Source organism: Mobula hypostoma, chromosome 15, assembly GCF_963921235.1.
Source record: "Mobula hypostoma chromosome 15, sMobHyp1.1, whole genome shotgun sequence".
Lineage (NCBI taxonomy): Eukaryota > Metazoa > Chordata > Chondrichthyes > Myliobatiformes > Myliobatidae > Mobula > Mobula hypostoma.
In genome coordinates this window covers 2199318-2216847 of record NC_086111.1, presented here as the reverse complement: position 1 = coordinate 2216847, position 17530 = coordinate 2199318, and the positions used below count along the sequence as shown (strand labels likewise).

Genomic DNA, 17530 nt, shown 5'->3' with positions numbered 1-17530 from the left:
ATGGTATAGTCACCTGCAGCTCTGACACTGGTTTATTCCTGTCTGTGTGAAGTTTGCACATTCTTCCTGTGACCATGGGGGATCACATTTCCTTGTACTTCACAAAGCTGTGCAAGTTAGTAGAAAAATTGGCTGCTGTAAATCCCCTCTAGAGGGTAGGTGAGAGATGGAAATGTAGTAAGAAGCAAAATGGATTGCAGTAGATGACCTGCTGAGCATTTAGCATGAACCCAGCAGGCCAAAGGCCCTCTTTCTCTGCTATATGACTGTTCTCGGGTAAAGTTTGTATGGTGGCATAGACGGTGAGAACACAAAAAAAAATTACTCTGGGCTGCATGTTTGAATTGCAACCTTGAGGTCATTTGAAAACACGTTGTCCTGAACATTGCACTGAATGTGCCGGGCAGTGTGCCAGCACTCCCATTACTACAGGCAATGGGTACTCGTTAGCAGAATACTAATGATGTTTGCAGACGTCTCTGTGTTCAGGCTGTACTTCCCTCTCATCTCGGCTTGGAGGAGTAGCACCCCAGCTTCTGCCTGGGCAGCCTCCAACCTGACAGCATTTCTCCCTTTTCTCCCCTTTTCCCATTCCTCTCTTACCCCTTCTCCACTCCCGACCGGCCTGTCACTTTCCCCTGGGTCCCCTCCTTCCCTTTCTGCCATGGTTCACTCTCTGCTCCTATCAGATTCCTAATCTTCAGCCCTTTTCCCTTTCCAACTATCACATCCCTTCTGAAACAGCGGAGTAACATTTGCAATTTTCCAGTCATCTGGTACAATGCCAGAACCTATCAATTCTTGAAAGATCATTGCTAATGCCTCCGCAATCCCTCCAGCTACTTCCTTCAGAACCCAAGGGTGCATTTCCATCGGGTCCAGGAGATTTATCCACCCTCAGACCATTAAGCTTCCTGAGCACCTTCTCAGCTGTAATTTTCACTGCATATTCTTCACTTCCCTGACACTCTTGAATGTCCGGTATACTGCAGATGTCTTCCACTGTGAAGACTGATGCAAAATACGCATTCAGTTCCTCTGCCATCTCTGTGTCTCTCATTATCTCCATCGTCATTTTCTATTGGTCCTAAATCTACCCTCAACTCTCTTTTACCCTTTATATACTTAAAAAAGCTTTTAGTATCTTGCTTGATATTAGTCACCAGCTTCCTTTCATAATTCATCTTTTCCTTCCTAATGACCTTCTGCAAGTTTTTAAAAGCTTCCCAATCCTCCATCTTCCCACTAGCTTTGGCTTCCTTGTGTGCCTTTTGCTTTTACTTTGGCTCTGACTTCACTTGTCAGCCACCGTTGTGTCCTTCTTCCACTGGAAAATTTATTATTATTTGGAATTTATCTGTCTTGCACTTCCCTCATTTTTTGCAGAAACTCCAGCCATTGCTGCTCTGCTGTCCTTCCTGCTAGACAATAGGTGCAGGAGTAGGCCATTCAGCCCTTCGAGCCAGCACCGCCATTCACTGTTATCCTGGTTGATCATCCACAATCAGTACCCTTTTCCTGCTAGTATCCCTTTCCAGTCAACCTCGGCCAGTTGCCCTCTCATGCCATTGTAATTTACTTTATTCCACTGAAACACCGACACATTGGAATTTAGTTTCTCCTTCTCAGATTTCAAAGTGAACTCGATCATATTGTGATCACTGTTCCCTAAGGGTTCCTCAACCCTAAGCTTTCTTATCACCTCTGGATCATTTTGCACAACACCCAGTCCAGCACAGCTGATTCCCTAGTGGCCTCAACAACAAGCTGTTCTAAAAAGCCATCCCTTAGACATCCTACAGACTCTTTCTCTTGAGGTCCAGCACTGGCCTGGTTTTCCCAATCCATTTTCATGTTAAATTCCCTATCATATCCCAGCTTCCCTCTTCATCTCCTCCGTCGCACCTACCTCCCCGCCACCACCACCACCTGGCATTCCCCATTACCTTCTAGCTTCCCCTCCCCCTCACCACCTTATTCTGGAGGCTTCTTCCTTCCTTTCCAGTCCTGAAGGGACTCAGCTCGAAAAATTAACTCTATTCCTTTCCATACATGTTGCCTGACTTGCTGAGTTCCACCAGCATTTTGTGTGTGTTACTCTGGATTTCCAGCATCTGCAGAATCTCTTCTGTTTACCTCCATTTTTATATATATGCATTTTTTTTGCCTCAATATATTTAGTCCATCCATTGAAGTTGAGCATAAACTTTACATAAACATTATTCCTAAATAAGTTACCTGTCCCACTCTGCTGGGAAGTTTTACTGATGCCAGCAATGGAACAGCAGACTCTTCTACGGTTGGGGTGAGGGTTGTAAGACAATGGGTGATTTATGAGGTGGTTCATTCAACTTGTGTGTTTACAATGGTAGTATGTACCAACTCACAGAACTCCTTTAAATATTCAGTGGTGGTTGCTGTTCCAAATGTTCATTACAAACTCCAGACAACCAAAACATCAGAATCACAATCAGGTTTAATATCACTGGCATCTGTCAGGAAATGTGTTCTGTTGCAGCAGTAGTACATTGTAATACAGAATGAAAACTGTAAATTAAGACCATAAGACATAGGAGCAGAATTAGGCCATTTGGCCCATCAAGTCTGCTCTGCCATTCAATGGCTGATCCCTCTTCAGCCCCAGTCCCCGGCCTTCTCCCCATAACCTTTGATACCATGTCCAATCAAGAACCTATCAATCTCTGCCTTAAATACACCCAATGACCTGGCCTCCACAGCTGCCCATGGTATTAAATTCCACAAATTCACCACCCTCTGGCTAAAGAAATTTCTCTGCATCTCTGTTTTAAATGAACACCCCTCAGTCCTGAGGCTGAGCCTAGACTCCCCACCATGGGAAACATCCTTTCCACATCTACTCTGTCCAGCCCTTTCAGCATTCAAAAGGTTTCAATGAGATTCCCCCCTCATCCTTCTAAATTCCAGCAAGTACACATCCAGAGCCATTAAACATTCCTCGTATGATAACTCTTTAATTCCCGGAATCATCCTTGTGAACCTCCTCTGAACCCTCTCCAATACCAGCATACCTTTTCTTAGATGAGGAATTCAAAACTGTTCACAATACTCAAGGTGAGGCCTCACCAGTGCCTTATAAAGCCTCAGCAGCACATCCCTGCTTTTATATTCCGGACCTCTTAAAATGAATGCTAACATGGCATTTGCCTTCCTCACCACTGACTCAGCCTGCAAGTTAACCTTCAGGGTGTTCTGCACAAGGACTCCCAAGTCCCTTTGCATCTCAGATTTTTGGATTTTCTCCCCATTTAGAAAATAGTCTGCACATTCACTTCTAACAAAGTGCATGACCATGTATTTTCCTTCCTTTTTCAATCTTCTCATTAGTTTCAACATCATACACATTACAAAAAAATAAGTACAAAGCGATTGGGATTGTATTAATTATTAATAATTATATTATAAAAGTATACAGTCAAGTAACACATAGTAAACCTCCCAAAATCTCACCAATTAACAATAAAATATATAAAGAGTATACATAAAATACACAAATATCGTAAAAAAAACAAAAAAAAGAAAAAATTATATATCCCCTTAAAAAAAAACTAATCTACCCAAACTAAAAGAAAACTAAAGAAAAGAAAAGGAAAGGGCTATTATGATACCTCAGATAGAACCAATAGTGTCGGCACTTCCGCTCCTCTCCCCATATATTACAATCACAAAATAGATTTGGCAAGGGTCAAATTACATCATGTGGAAATATTGAATAAATTGTCTCCAAGTCTCATCAAATTTAATAGATGGGTCATAAATGACACTTCTAATTTTTTCTAGATTTAAACAAGATATAGTTTGAGAAAACCAATGAAATGTAGTTGGAAGATTAATCTCTTTCCAATTCAATACTGTGACCATGCATTTTCCAACATTGTATTTAATTTGCAACTTTCTCACCCATTCTCCTAATCTAAGTCCTTCTGCAGCCAATCTGTTTCCTTAACCCCACCTGCCTCTCTACCAATCTTTGTAAAATTAATTAGGTAGTGAAAGAATAGTGACATACATCAAAGTTGCTGGTGAACGCAGCAGGCCAAGCAGCATCTATAGGAAGAGGTGCAGTCGACGTTTCAGGCCGAGGCCCTTCGTCAGGACTAACTGAAGGAAGAGTGAGTAAGAGATTTGAAAGTTGGAGGGGGAGGGGGAGATCCAAAATGATAGGAGAAGACAGGAGGGGGAGGGATGGAGCCAAGAGCTGGACAGGTGATTGGCAAAAGGGATATGAGAGGATCATGGGACAGGAGGTCTGGGAAGAAAGACAAGGGGGGGGTGACCCAGAGGATGGGCAAGAGGTATATTCAGAGGGACAGAGGGAGAAAAAGGAGAGTGAGAGAAAGAATATGTGCATAAAAATGAGTAACAGATGGGGTACGAGGGGGAGGTGGGGCCTTAGCGGAAGTTAGAGAAGTCGATGTTCATGCCATCAGGTTGGAGGCTACCCAGACGGAATATAAGGTGTTGTTCCTCCAACCTGAGTGTGGCTTCATCTCCACAGTAGAGGAGGCCGTGGACAGACATGTCAAAATGGGAATGGGATGTGGAATTAAAATGTGTGGCCACTGGGAGATCCTGCTTTCTCTGGCGGACAGAACGTAGATGTTCAGCAAAGCGGTCTCCCAGTCTGCGTCGGGTCTCACCAATATATAAAAGGCCACATCGGGAGCACCGGACGCAGTATATCACCCCAGTCGACTCACAGGTGAAGTGATGCCTCACCTGGAAGGACTGTTTGGGGCCCTGAATGGTGGGAAGGGAGGAAGTGTAAGGGCATGTGTAGCACTTGTTCCGCTTACACGGATATGTGCCAGGAGGGAGATCAGTGGGGAGGGATGGGGGGAACGAATGGACAAGGGAGTTGTGTAGGGAGCGATCCCTGCGGAATGCAGAGAGAGGGGGGGAGGGAAAGATGTGCTTAGTGGTGGGATCCCGTTGGAGGTGGCGGAAGTTACGGAGAATAATATGTTGGACCCGGAGGCTGGTGGGGTGGTAGGTGAGGACCAGGGGAACCCTATTCCTAGTGGGGTGGTGGGAGGATGGAGTGAGAGCAGATGTACGTGAAATGGGGGAGATACGTTTAAGAGCAGAGTTGATAGTGGAGGAAGGGAAGCCCCTTTCTTTAAAAAAGGAAGACATCTCCCTCGTCCTAGAATGAAAAGCCTCATCCTGAGAGCAGATGCGGCGGAGACGGAGGAATTGCGAGAAGGGGATGGCGTTTTTGCAAGAGACAGGGTGAGAAGAGGAATAGTCCAGATAGCTGTGAGAGTCAGTAGGCTTATAGTAGACATCAGTGGATAAGCTGTCTCCAGAGACAGAGAGAGAAAGATCTAGAAAGGGGAGGGAGGTGTCGGAAATGGACCAGGTAAACTTGAGGGCAGGGTGAAAGTTGGAGGCAAAGTTAATAAAGTCAACGAGTTCTGCATGCGTGCAGGAAGCAGCGCCAATGCAGTCGTCGATATAGCGAAGGAAAAGTGGGGGACAGATACCAGAATAGGCACGGAACATAGATTGTTCCACAAACCCAACAAAAAGGATGTCAGAAACAGGAAGGGGGCAATAACTCTACTGGGTGTTTTTTTTTAGACCACCCCTCCAATAGTAACAGAGACATCAAGGAGTAGATAGGAAGGCAGATTCTGGAACAGAGCAATAATAATAGAGTTGTTGTGATGGGAGATTTTTTAACTTTCCTGATATTGACTGGCATCTCCTTAGAGCAAGAGGTTGGATGGGTAGAGTTTGTTAAGTGTGTTCAGGAAGGTTTCTTGATGCAATATGTAGATAAGTCAACTAGAGAAGAGGCTGTACTTGATCTGGTATTGGGAAGTGAACCTGGACCAGGTGTCAGATCTCTCGGAGGAAGAGCATTTTGGAGGTAGTGACCACAATTTATCTCTTTTGCTGTAGCACTGGAGGAGGATAGGAGCAGAAAATCTGGGAAAACATTTAATTGGGGTAGGGGGAATTATGATGCCATTAGGCAGGAACTTGGGAGCATAAATTGGGAGCAGATGTTCTCAGAGAAATGCACGGCAGAAATGTTGCAAATATTCAGGGAACATTTGCATGGAGTTCTGCATAGGTATATTCCGTTGAGGCAGGGAAAGGATGGCAAGGTTAAGGAACCATGGTGTACAAAAGATGTAGAAAATCTAGTTAAGAAGAAAAGAAAAGCTTATGAAAGGCTCAAGAAACTAGGTACTGTTAGAGCTCTAGAAAATTATAAGGTTACTAGAAAGGAGTTTATGAATGGAATTAGGAGAGCCAGAAGGAGCCATGAGAAGGCCTTGGCGAGTAGGGTTAAGGAAAACTCCAAGGCATTCTACAAGTATATGAAGAGCAAAAGGATGAGCTGTGTGAAAATAGGACCAATCAGGTGTGATAGTGGAAACGTGTGCATGGAGTTGGTGGAGGTAGCAGAGGTACTTAATGAATACTTTGCTTCAGTATTCACCAGGGGAAAAGATCTTGGCAATTGTGAGGATGACTTAAAGTGGAATGAAACGCTTGAACATATAGACATTAAGAAAGAAGATGTGCTGCAGCTTTTGAAAAGCATTAAGTTAGATAAGTCACCGGGACCGGATGAGATATACCCCAGGCTACTGTGTGAAGCAAGGGAGGAGATTGCTGAGCCTCTGGCGATGATCTTTGCATCATCAATAGGGACAGGAGAAGTACCAGAGGGTTGGAGGGTTGCAAATGTTGTTCTCTTATTCAAGAAAGAGAGTAGAGATAACCCAGGAAATTATAGACCAGTGAGTCTTACTTCAGTGGTTGGTAAGTTGATGGAGAAGATCCTGAGAGGCAGGAATTATAACATTTGGAGAGACATAATTGGATTAGGGATTGTCAGTGTGGCTTTGCCAAGGTAGGTCTTGCCTTACAAGTCTAAATGAATTCTTTTAGGATGTAACAAAACACATTGATGAAGGTAGAGCAGTGGATGTAGTGTATATAGATTTCAGTAAGGCATTTGATAAGGTTCCCCAACCAAGGCTCCTTCAGAATGTAAGGAGGCATGGGATCCAAGGAGACTTTGCTTTGTGGATCCAGAATTGGCTTTGTCCACAAAGGGTGGTTATAGATGGTTTGTATTCTGCATGGAGGTCAGTGACCAGTGGTGTTCCTCAGAGATCTGTTCTAGGACCCCTCCTCTTTGTGATTTTTTTATAGATGACCTGGATGAGGAAGTAGAAAGGCAGGGTAGTAAGTTTGCTGATGACAGAAAAGTTGGGGGGGGGGGTTGATAGTCTGGAGGATTGTCAGAGGTTACAGTGGGACATTGATAGGTTGCAGAACTGGGCAGATGGAGTTCAACCCAGATGAGTGTGAAGTGGTTCATTTCAGTAGGTCAAATTTGAAGACAGAATATAATATTAATGGTAAGACTCTTGGCAGTGTGGAGGATTTGCAAGATCTTGTGGTCCATGTTCATAGGACACTCAAAGCTGTTGTGCAGGTTGACAGTGTTAATAAGACAGTAAGGTGTGATGGCCTTCATCAACTGTGGGATTAAGTTCAAGAGCCATGAGGTAACGTTAAAGTACTGTGGAGTACTGTGTTCAGTTCTGGTCACCTCGCAACAGGGAGGATGTGGATACTAGAGAGAGAGCACAGAGGAGATTTACAAAGATGTTGCCTGGATTGGAGAGCATGCCTATGAGAATAGGTTGAGTGAACTTTGCCTTTTCTCCTTGGAGTGACAGAGGATGAGAGGTGACCTGATGGAGGTAAATAACTTTATGGAGGCATTGTTCATGTGGATTTCCAAAGGCTTTTTCCCAGGGCAGAAATGGCTAACACGAGGGGGCATAGTTTTAAGGTGCTTGGAAGTAGGTACAAGGGGAATGTCAGAGGTAAGTTTTCATACATAGTGGTGGGTGCGTGGAATGCACTTCCAGCAACAGTGGTAGAGCCGAATACAGTAGAGTCTTTTAAGAGACTCTTAGATCAGGACATGAAGCTTAGCAAAATAGAGGACTATGCGGTAGGGAAATTCAAGGCAGTTTCTAGAGTAGGTTACATGATCGGCACAACATTGTGGGCTGAAGGACCTGTAATGTGCTGTAGATTTCTATGTTCTATGTGTCATGGATACCGGGAAGCTAGTGCTCTTGATGAAGCTGGCTGAATTTACAACTTTCGGCAGCTTTTTCTGATGCTGTGCAGAGGTCCGTCCATACCAGACTGATGCGATCAGTTAGAATACTCTCCACAGTACATCTGTAGAAATTTGTGAGTGTCTTTGGTAACAAAGCAAGTATCAAACTCCTTATGAGATGGAGCTGCTTTTGACCTCTCTTTTGTAATTGCATCAATGTTGGGCCCGGGATAGGTCTTCAGAGAAATCAACACACAGGGACATAGTGTTACAATGCTGATGGATGGTTCCGTGAATATACAACTAACCAGAAGATTGTGTTAAGCAGATCTGTTCTGAACTGTGATGCCTTAAGTGGCAGGGATGCACCTTTAATATTGTAATAAATGCAGGAACATTATCTATTGTTTCCCCCTATGTAGTTTCAATGGGACAGAATTAGAATGTCCCACACCAACATGATTGACTTCTGTAGCAAAAAACTATCCGTTGGAAGTTAAATTGTGTGCAGGTTCTATTTCCTGAAGACTGGTTCTTATTTTGGTTAGTCCATAATTGTGCTACCCATTATGTTGTAACTTCAGAATGATCCGTATCAGGGCAGTGCTTGATTTGAGATGATGTATTCAACATGCCTGTAAATTTCCATTTCTATAACTTGTTGCTGAACCGTGTTTTTGACTGGGATTTTTTTTAAAAGAACGTTCTGTAAGAAGTATTTAAGTATTTTCAGAAATGCCAGACAGTCAGCTGGGGAGCAGTAGACTGGCTCCACCGGTAACTGAGACCCTCCTATTTTAACCAACATACTGGATGAAATGCAGATCAGGTTTCATGTTTGCTTTTCTGTTCCATTTTGTCCTAGGCATGCTTGTGAATCAATGTTAGTGAATTAATGATAATCTGTCCTCCTCTCTGGATGTCATTTACATGTTTTGCATTTGCAGTATCTATGAGTGAATGAGACTACAGCTGCTTTTTTCAGCTCATTGCATGGCCTTCAGTTTTTTTCCCTCATCCATACTACTTTGCAGTTCTCCCAGACTAGTTGCCCAAGATTTAATCTCCGATATAGCCAGAGTCCAATGGGTGTGATGTTGGCATTTCAAAGTGCCAGCACACCAGTTTTTCAGTTTTAGGCTGAGGACACCAAATGTTGTTAGTTGAGCAAAACACCTACCTCCTCTTATGTGCCCTGAAGCACCACAAAAATCTGCTTCCTGTATCTCCTACAACAGGACTTCAAAACCCTACCCACCACCCCCCCATCCACATCAGTATATGGAACAGAGTGAAGGAAACAATTGGCTTTGCTCTCATTATATGCACATGCAGGACAACTCTTTCAGTGATTATGCAGAAAGTTTGAAGTTAATAACTCATCTCCTTCTACTCTAGGCCACAAACTTATCAATCACCCCTGATGAGTTATTAACTTCAAGCTTTCTGCATAATCACTGAAAGAGTTGAGGTGCATGTGCATGTAACGAGAGCTGTATAACTCATCTACTTCACGAACTTATCAATCACCCTTGCCGTGGACACTTTCCGAAGGTCCAAGATCCGTATGCTCCACGACCGCTGGACTAAGTGTGTAAATGTAGGAGGGGACTATGTTGAAAAATAAATGTGCTAGGTTTTCTAAAATTGACTGCTCCTACCTTAGGCCTTGAACTTATCGATCACCCCTCGTCAATACAGAGAGCATGCAAACTGACAAACAGTGCAAAGCCTGAATGAGGACATTGTGAGATCAGGGTCAGTCGTGGGATAGAGACTGTCCTCTACTCTGTTGCTATGTGATCTGAGGCAGTTTGATCTTCTGTCTGGTGTGAGGGGGGAGAAAAGAGAAGAACTTGTGAGGCAGGTAGGGTCTTTTCATTGTGTTCCCCGAAGCAGCAAGAAGTATATCCAGAGGGGAGGCTGGCCTCAGTGATATGCTGAGGTATGTCCACATCTTTGCCGTTCTTTGTGGTCACAGGCAGAGCAGCTGCCACATCAAGCTGTGATGCAGCCAGATGCAAAAGACATTCTAGATGTTTTACGTTTTACAAACAACAAAAACTGGTGAAGCTGTAAGACCACAGAACATAAGAGATAGCAGAGAAATTGGAGTCTTCTTCGCCATTCCATCACAGCTGATTAAATTTCCCTTCCAACCCCATTCTGCCCATGACTTTGTGCCTTACTAATCACAAACCTATCAACCTCTGCTTTAAATATACCCAGTGTCTTAGCCGCTACAGCGATCATGGCAATGAATTCCACAGAATCACCACTCCCGAAAATCCTTCACATTTCTGTCATAAAGGATCGTACTTCTATTTTGAGGCCCTCTGATCCAAGATACCCCCGCTGTAGGAAATATCTCTGTATCCACTCTACCCAGACCTTTCAGTATTCAAGAGGTTTCCATGAGATTCCCGCCCCCCGTCTAAACTTCTAAACTCCAGTGAGGACAGCCACAGAGTCGTCAAATGCACCTCATATACTGGCCCTTTCATTTTCTTGTAAACCTCCTCTGGACCTTCTCCAATGCCAGCCAGCACATCCATCTTTGGGTTTGCGGCCTAAAACTGCAAATGTTGTGTAACCAGTGTATTATAAATCCTATTATAAAGTGTATTATAAAGTCAAGCAAATACTGCTTTTTGGAAGCATTTGCAGCAGAACAGAATAGGTAAACTGAAGACTCTTTCATATCTCCTTGTCAGAATTGGTGAGAGCTAGGTGCATAAGAAATGAGTAGAATCGACCATAACATAGTTAAAACAGAATGGCGGTATTTGCAAGAAACCTGTATCTGAATCATGACATTTAAAATCTATGTTGTGTCTGCAATTTGTGCAATGTATTTGGAAGATGTTCTTTCTAATATAACCAATATTACTCAACATTCAGATTATATCCATGAACATAAGGTTCTGACCTACGAGGAAAGGGATTCTGTATCAGAAGATATGCTATCAAAGTCCATTGATAGTACTTTTAAATCATTTTTCATTACAGGTTCACATTTTGTTTTTGGCTTTAAACGTATAATTTTTTATTCAACATGTGAAAGAAATGAGTTCTTCCAGGACTCAATAAGCAGAGTTTGTTTTGCCTGGCATAGAAACTCTCTGTAGAGCAGTAAAATACTTTCAAAGTCTTAATATTTGTTGTGTGGCTGTTAATGTGTTGGAAGCTGGTAGCAATAAATCCAGAGCAACACACAGAATGCTGGAGGAACTCAGCAGGTCAGGCAGCTTCTATGGAAATGGATACACAGTTGAAGTTTTGGGCCAAGACCAACTTTGGCCTGTTACCACTTCTCATCTGCCCATCATCTCCCCCTGGTGTCCCTCCCTCCCTTTCTCCTATTGGTCCATGCTCCTCTCCTATCAGATTCATTTTTCTTCAGCCCTTTACCCTTCCTGACCACCTGACCTCACCTATCACCTTCCAGCTAGTCCTCCTTCCCCTCCCTCCCCCCTACTTCATTCTGGCATCTTTCCCCATTCCTTTCCAGTCCTGAAGAATGCTCTTAGCTCAAAACATTAACTGTTTATTCATTTCCTTAGATGCAGCCTAACCTCCTGAGTTCCTTCAGCATCTAGTGTGTGTTGCTCTAGATTTCCAGCATCTGCAGACTTGTTAAGTTTAGAAATACATTGTAGACAGCTTAATTGAGATTACTTCTAGTGTTGCTTGCTCTTGTTTAGTGTCTGCTAATCTGAAAAGAGTAATTTCAAAGCTGCGAGTGTTTGAGCCCCACACAACAGCAGCAATCTTGCCAGCATTCTTCTCCGTTTGCTGAAACGGCTATAATTGGGTTTATCGATCGCCTCATGGGGGAGGGGTTATAAATTTGTTCTCATGGGGGAGGGGTTATAAATTTGTTCTCATGGAGGAGGGGTTATAAATTTGTCTAAGTGGGTTGATGTTGACAGCACTCTGCATCCTACATTTGGGCATCTTCTGTCCAGCGCATCAATATATATATATATATATATATATATATATATATAAAATCCAAACAATCTACTCTTCCCTTCTGGAAAGGAAAATGTTTAGTATCATCATTTATCCTCATTCCTTGCTGTTTTTAAATGTGTATATTTCTGATCATATTAAAAATGTAATTTTTTTTAACTTTTGGGCAAACAAAGCATCAGTTGTTGGAGGGAGCCTGATGTTGCCCTCTTAAAAATGTTTTATTGATGCAATTGGTCAAGACTCGAGCAAAATTTCCTGTTTGATTCATTATTCAGCAACTTTTCTGCAGTCCTTTGACGATCTAAACCACATCTATCCAACTGAACTGTTCTGAAATTTCAACCCGGGCTTATATTTGTCCTTCCAATCTGCAGGGCAACCTTTTTGATTTTCTGCGGCTGACGGGCTGGCGTGGATCCAAGGTGCTTTATTTTGGTGACCATCTGTACAGTGACCTTGCAGTAAGTAGATTCATTGTTTAAATAAAATCCACATGGCAGTATTCAAGTTGATAGCAGCTTCATGAATCATTGCTCAAAAACAGATCTGAGTGAACAGTAAATGTACTAATAAAAATGTGCATACAGTGGTGCTAGAAAGTTTGTGAACACTGTAGAATTTTCCCTATTTCTGCATAAATATGACCTAAACTGTGATCAGATCTTCACATAAGTCCTAAAACTAGATAAAGAGAACCCAATTAAATAAATAACACAGAAAACATTATACCTATTCATTTATTTATTGAGAAAAATATCCAATATTATATGTATTTGTTATAAAAAGGTATGCGAACCTTCACTTTCAGTAACTGGTGTGCCTCCCCCCACCCCCGGTACAGCAATAACTTCTACCAAACGTTTCCAGTAACTGTTAATCAATCCTGCACGCTGGCTTAGAAGGATTTTAGGCCACTCCTCCTAACAAAACTGCTTCGCATTAGGGACCTGAGCAAGCAGACCATGCAAGGAAGCCCACTCTGGGATGTTGGTGGGCTTCCGTGCATGAACTGCTTGCTTTAGGTCCTTCCACAGCATTTCTATAGGATTGACGTCAGGACTTTGGACCATTCCAAAGCAGGAATTTTCTCCTTTTATGTCATTCTGTTGTTGATTTACTCCTGTCTTTCGGACCATTGTCTTGTTGCATTATCCAGCTTCTGTTAAGCTTCAGGTGATGGACAGCAAAGCAGCCCCAAACACAGAGAGTGGTGAATCTGTGGAATTCTCTGCCACAGGAAACAGTTGAGACCAGTTCATTGGCTATATTTAAGAGGGAGTTAGATATGGCCCTTGTGGCTACGGGGATCAGGGGGTATGGAGGGAAGGCTGGGGCAGGGTTCTGAGTTGGATGATCAGCCATGATCATAATAAATGGCGGTGCAGGCTCGAAGGGCCGAATGGCCTACTCCTGCACCTATTTTCTATGTTTCTATGTAAACTGCGCTTCACAGTTGGGATGAGGTTTTGGTGTTGGTGTGCAGTGCCCTTTAGCCTCCAAACATATCAACGTGCATTTCTGCCAAGAAGTTCAACTTTTGCCTCATCTGTCCACAGAACATAGTCAGGGAAGCATTGTAGAACATCCAGGTGGTCTTTTACAAATTTGATGTGCAGCAATATTTATTTATTTATGTATTTGGAGAGGAGTGTTTTCCTCTGTGGTGTCCTTCCATGAACAGCATCTTCGTTCAATGTTTTTCTTATAGTGGACACATGAACAGAGCCTTTAGCAAGTTCTAGAGATTTCTGCAGGTCTTTTGCTGTTACCCTGGGGTTCTTTTTCACCTCCTTCAGCACTGCACGTCATGCTCTTGATGTGATCTTTGCAGGTTGCCTAAGCTTGTGGAGAATAGCAGTACTGAGTTTCCTCCATTTGTAGACAGTTTCTCTCACTGTGGACTGATGAACGCTCGGGCCTTTAGAAATGCTTTGGTAGCCTTTTCCAGCTTTGTACATCTCTACAATTCTTCTTCCAAGGTCCTCTGAAAGTTGTTTTGATCGAGGCATGGTGCACATAAGCAGATCTTTCTTGAGAAGGACAGGCTCTGTCAGTAACCTGACTTTGTGTGTCTTTTTTTAATAGGGCAGAGCATCTCTACAACCCACACCTCCAATCGCATCTCACTGATTGGAACACCTGACTCCAAATAGCTTTTGGAGAAGGCATTACTCCAGAGGTTCTCTCACTTTTTCCAACTAATACATGTAATATTGGATCATTTTTCTCAATAAGTATATCAACAAGTCTAATGATTTTTGTGTTATTTATTTAATTGGGTTCTCTTTATCTAGTTTTAGGACTTGCATGAAAATCTGATCACATTTTAGGACAGATTTATGCAGAAAAGGGAAAATTCTACAGGGTTTACAAACTTTCTTGCACCACTGTATATAATGGCAAAATAGACAAAATGCTAGAAGAACTCTTGGGTCTTGGCCTGAAATGTTGGCTTGTGCACTCTTTTCCACAGCTGCTGCCTCTTCTGCTGGGTTCCTCCAGCATTTTGCATGTGTTGCTTTGGTTTTCCAGCATCTGTAAATTTTCTTGCAGTTATGCATATATAATGGCATGTGTGCACATGGGCATTTTCTCTGTGCTTTTAGCTTTCAGTGGAATGACGGCACTGTTATCAATGAGATGAGTTTTTTTAAATCTGCTAGTGTGTTAGCTGTGACCTGAATCTCTGGAACTCAAAACTGTTGGTTTTAGTCACACAATCAGAGATTTTAAGATGCTTCAACAATAAGACCTTTGAGACGTTGCATAGTGATTCTTTTATGTTGATTAAATACTTCGTAGGAAAGTATCTGAATATTTATTAAGTAATATCACAAAGCTAGAAGACTATTTGGTTCTTGTCCTGTTTCTGGGGTTTTTCTATACTTAGGCTGCTGCATGTCCTACATTGTAGCTGTCTGGATTTCCAAAGTATTGCTTTTCACAGTGCTTTTGGAACATTCTGGAGGCATGAACAATTTTATATGTGTGTACTTCCTTTACGTGAACTATTGTGCCATACCTTCTGGAAAGCGAGCATGAAATAATATTTTTAAGGATGCATCATTAAATATTATTGAAAATACTTCTTGCAAAGACAAGAATCTTTGATTACAGATGAGACAATCTGCAGGTACTGGAAATCCAAGAATACATGCACAATGCTGGAGGAACTCAGCAGGTCAGGCAGGTCATTGGTGTGGGTGTAGAACTGCAGAATATTGAGAAATGTTGTTGTGCTATTTTTATTGGATTCCAAAGGTAGCATTTGAAATAAAAGAAATTGTAACAATGGAGAGGTTTTAAAACAGAACTAACAGGAAAGATAGCAAGAAGAAGCTGGAGTGGGGTGTACTGGAGTGATTGTATTTAAAATGCTCCTTGCACTTGATCTGTTATGACTGTGAAGTATAAATGATTAACCCTCATAGCCATCCCCGACTGCGGATAAAGCAAAACTGACAGCTAAGCTGCTGTAATCTATTCTTAGTGGACTGGCATTAATGTAAATCATGATGATGCAGACATTCACTGTGTGTGAGTGGTCTCACTATTCCTACTGCCAGCTGCTCTTAGCCCTCTCATTTGTATAAACTGGGTCAAGTTTAATACCAAAAGGCAATCTCTTACTGTAAACACAAAATACTCTGCAGATGCTGGGGTCAAAGCAACACGTACAACACGCTGGAGGAACTCAGCAGGTTGGGCAGCATCCGTGGAAACGAACAGTCAACATTTCGGGCCGGAACCCTTTGTCAGGACTGTAGAGGGAAGGGGCAGAGGCCCTATAAAGAAGGTGGGGGGAAGGTGGGAAGGAAAAGGCTGGTAGGTTCCAGGTGAAAAACCAGTAAGGGGAAAGATAAAGGGGTGGGGAGGGGAAGCAGGGAGGTGATAGGCAGGAAAGGTGAAGAAGGAATAGGGGAAAACACAATGGGTAGTAGAAGGAGGCGGAACCATGAGGGAGGTGATAGGCAGCTGGGGGAGGGGGCAGAGTGAAACTGGGATGGGGGAAGGGAGGGGGTGGGAATTACCGGAAGTTGGAGAATTCAATGTTCATGCCAAGGGGCTGGAGACTACCCAGACGGTATATGAGGTGTTGCTCCTCCAACCTGAGATTGGGGGACCGCTTCGTCGAGCACCTCCGCTCCGTCCGCCACAACAGACAGGATCTCCTGGTTGCCACCCACTTCAACTCTGCTTCACATTCCCATTTGGTTATGTCCATACATGGCCTCCTCTACTGCCATGATGAGGCTAAACTCAGGTTGGAGGAGCAACACCTCATCTACCGTTTAGGTAGTCTCCAGTCCCTTGGCATGAACATTGAATTCTCCAACTTCCAGTAATTCCCTCCCCCTCCCTTCCCCTATCCCTATGTCACTCCGCCCCCTCCCCCAGCTGCCTCTCACCTCCCTCATGGTTCCGCCTTCTTCCACTACCCATTGTGTTTTCCCCTATTCCTTCTTCACCTTTCCTGCCTATCACCTCCCTGCTTCCCCTCCCCCACCCCTTTATCTTTCCCTCTTACTGGTTTTTCACCTGGCACCTACCAGCCTTCTCCTTCCCACCCTCCCCCCACCTTCTTTATAGGGCCTCTGCCCCTTCCCTCTACAGTCCTGACGAAGAGTTCCGGCCCGAAGCATTGACTGATCTTTTCCACGGATGCTGCCCGACCTGCTGAGTTCCTCCAGTGTGACGTGCATGAAGCTCTTACTGTATTTGGTGAAATTTTGATGGTGTGTGTCAATCCATTGCATCATGAACCATTATTCCAAATTCTAAGTGGGTAAGGGGTTGAAATAGGAAATTCCAGGTATATTGTCATACACGTTGGCTCATTGATCTGGATTGAAACTTCCTGATGGTCAAGGTGAAAGTCAATGGTCAGCTGACAAGGACCGACGTCTATTCCTCATCCTACTGATGCAGTAATATCCAATTCTCATCCCTTAATAGTTGATCTGACCTTACCTGGGTTGATCTAATCTTGCCTGGCATGTAAATGTACCTTGACCCACATTTCTATTTGTGATCACTAGGACCTAATGCTCCGACACGGTTGGAGGACAGGCGCAATTGTACCCGAACTAGAGACAGAAATCAGTATCATTAACACAGAACAGTTCACACATGGGCTGACTTGGCTACAGGCCCTAACAGGTCTTCTGGAGAGACTGCAGGTAATGTCACATTATGTATTCTGGTGAATTTCCTCCCTTTTTTAAAAAGTATTTTTGTTCATGTTTCATTTTCCTATTCTCTGATAACATAGTAGAACGCCATTGGGCCTCTTCAGTTTATGCCAGCTGCTGGAGCAACACTGTGAATATCAGTTACCTGCATGCAACCTATTCTCGTCCATCATCTCCATCCTGATTCTCCCACCAATCAGGGAACCTTATGATGGCT

The 17530-nt window shown here is 43.2% G+C and overlaps 1 protein-coding gene across 4 annotated transcripts in view; it reads left to right on the top strand.

Moving 5' to 3' along the window:
• LOC134356636 (5'-nucleotidase domain-containing protein 2-like) overlaps positions 1-17530 on the top strand; it is a 97835-nt gene that overhangs the window by 67530 nt on the left and 12775 nt on the right. For all 4 annotated transcript variants that reach the window (XM_063067597.1, XM_063067596.1, XM_063067595.1 and 1 more), the window contains 2 exons: positions 12496-12582; positions 17161-17301. In XM_063067597.1, coding sequence (XP_062923667.1) covers positions 12496-12582; positions 17161-17301 — 228 coding nt within the window. The remainder of the gene's footprint in view (positions 1-12495; positions 12583-17160; positions 17302-17530) is intronic.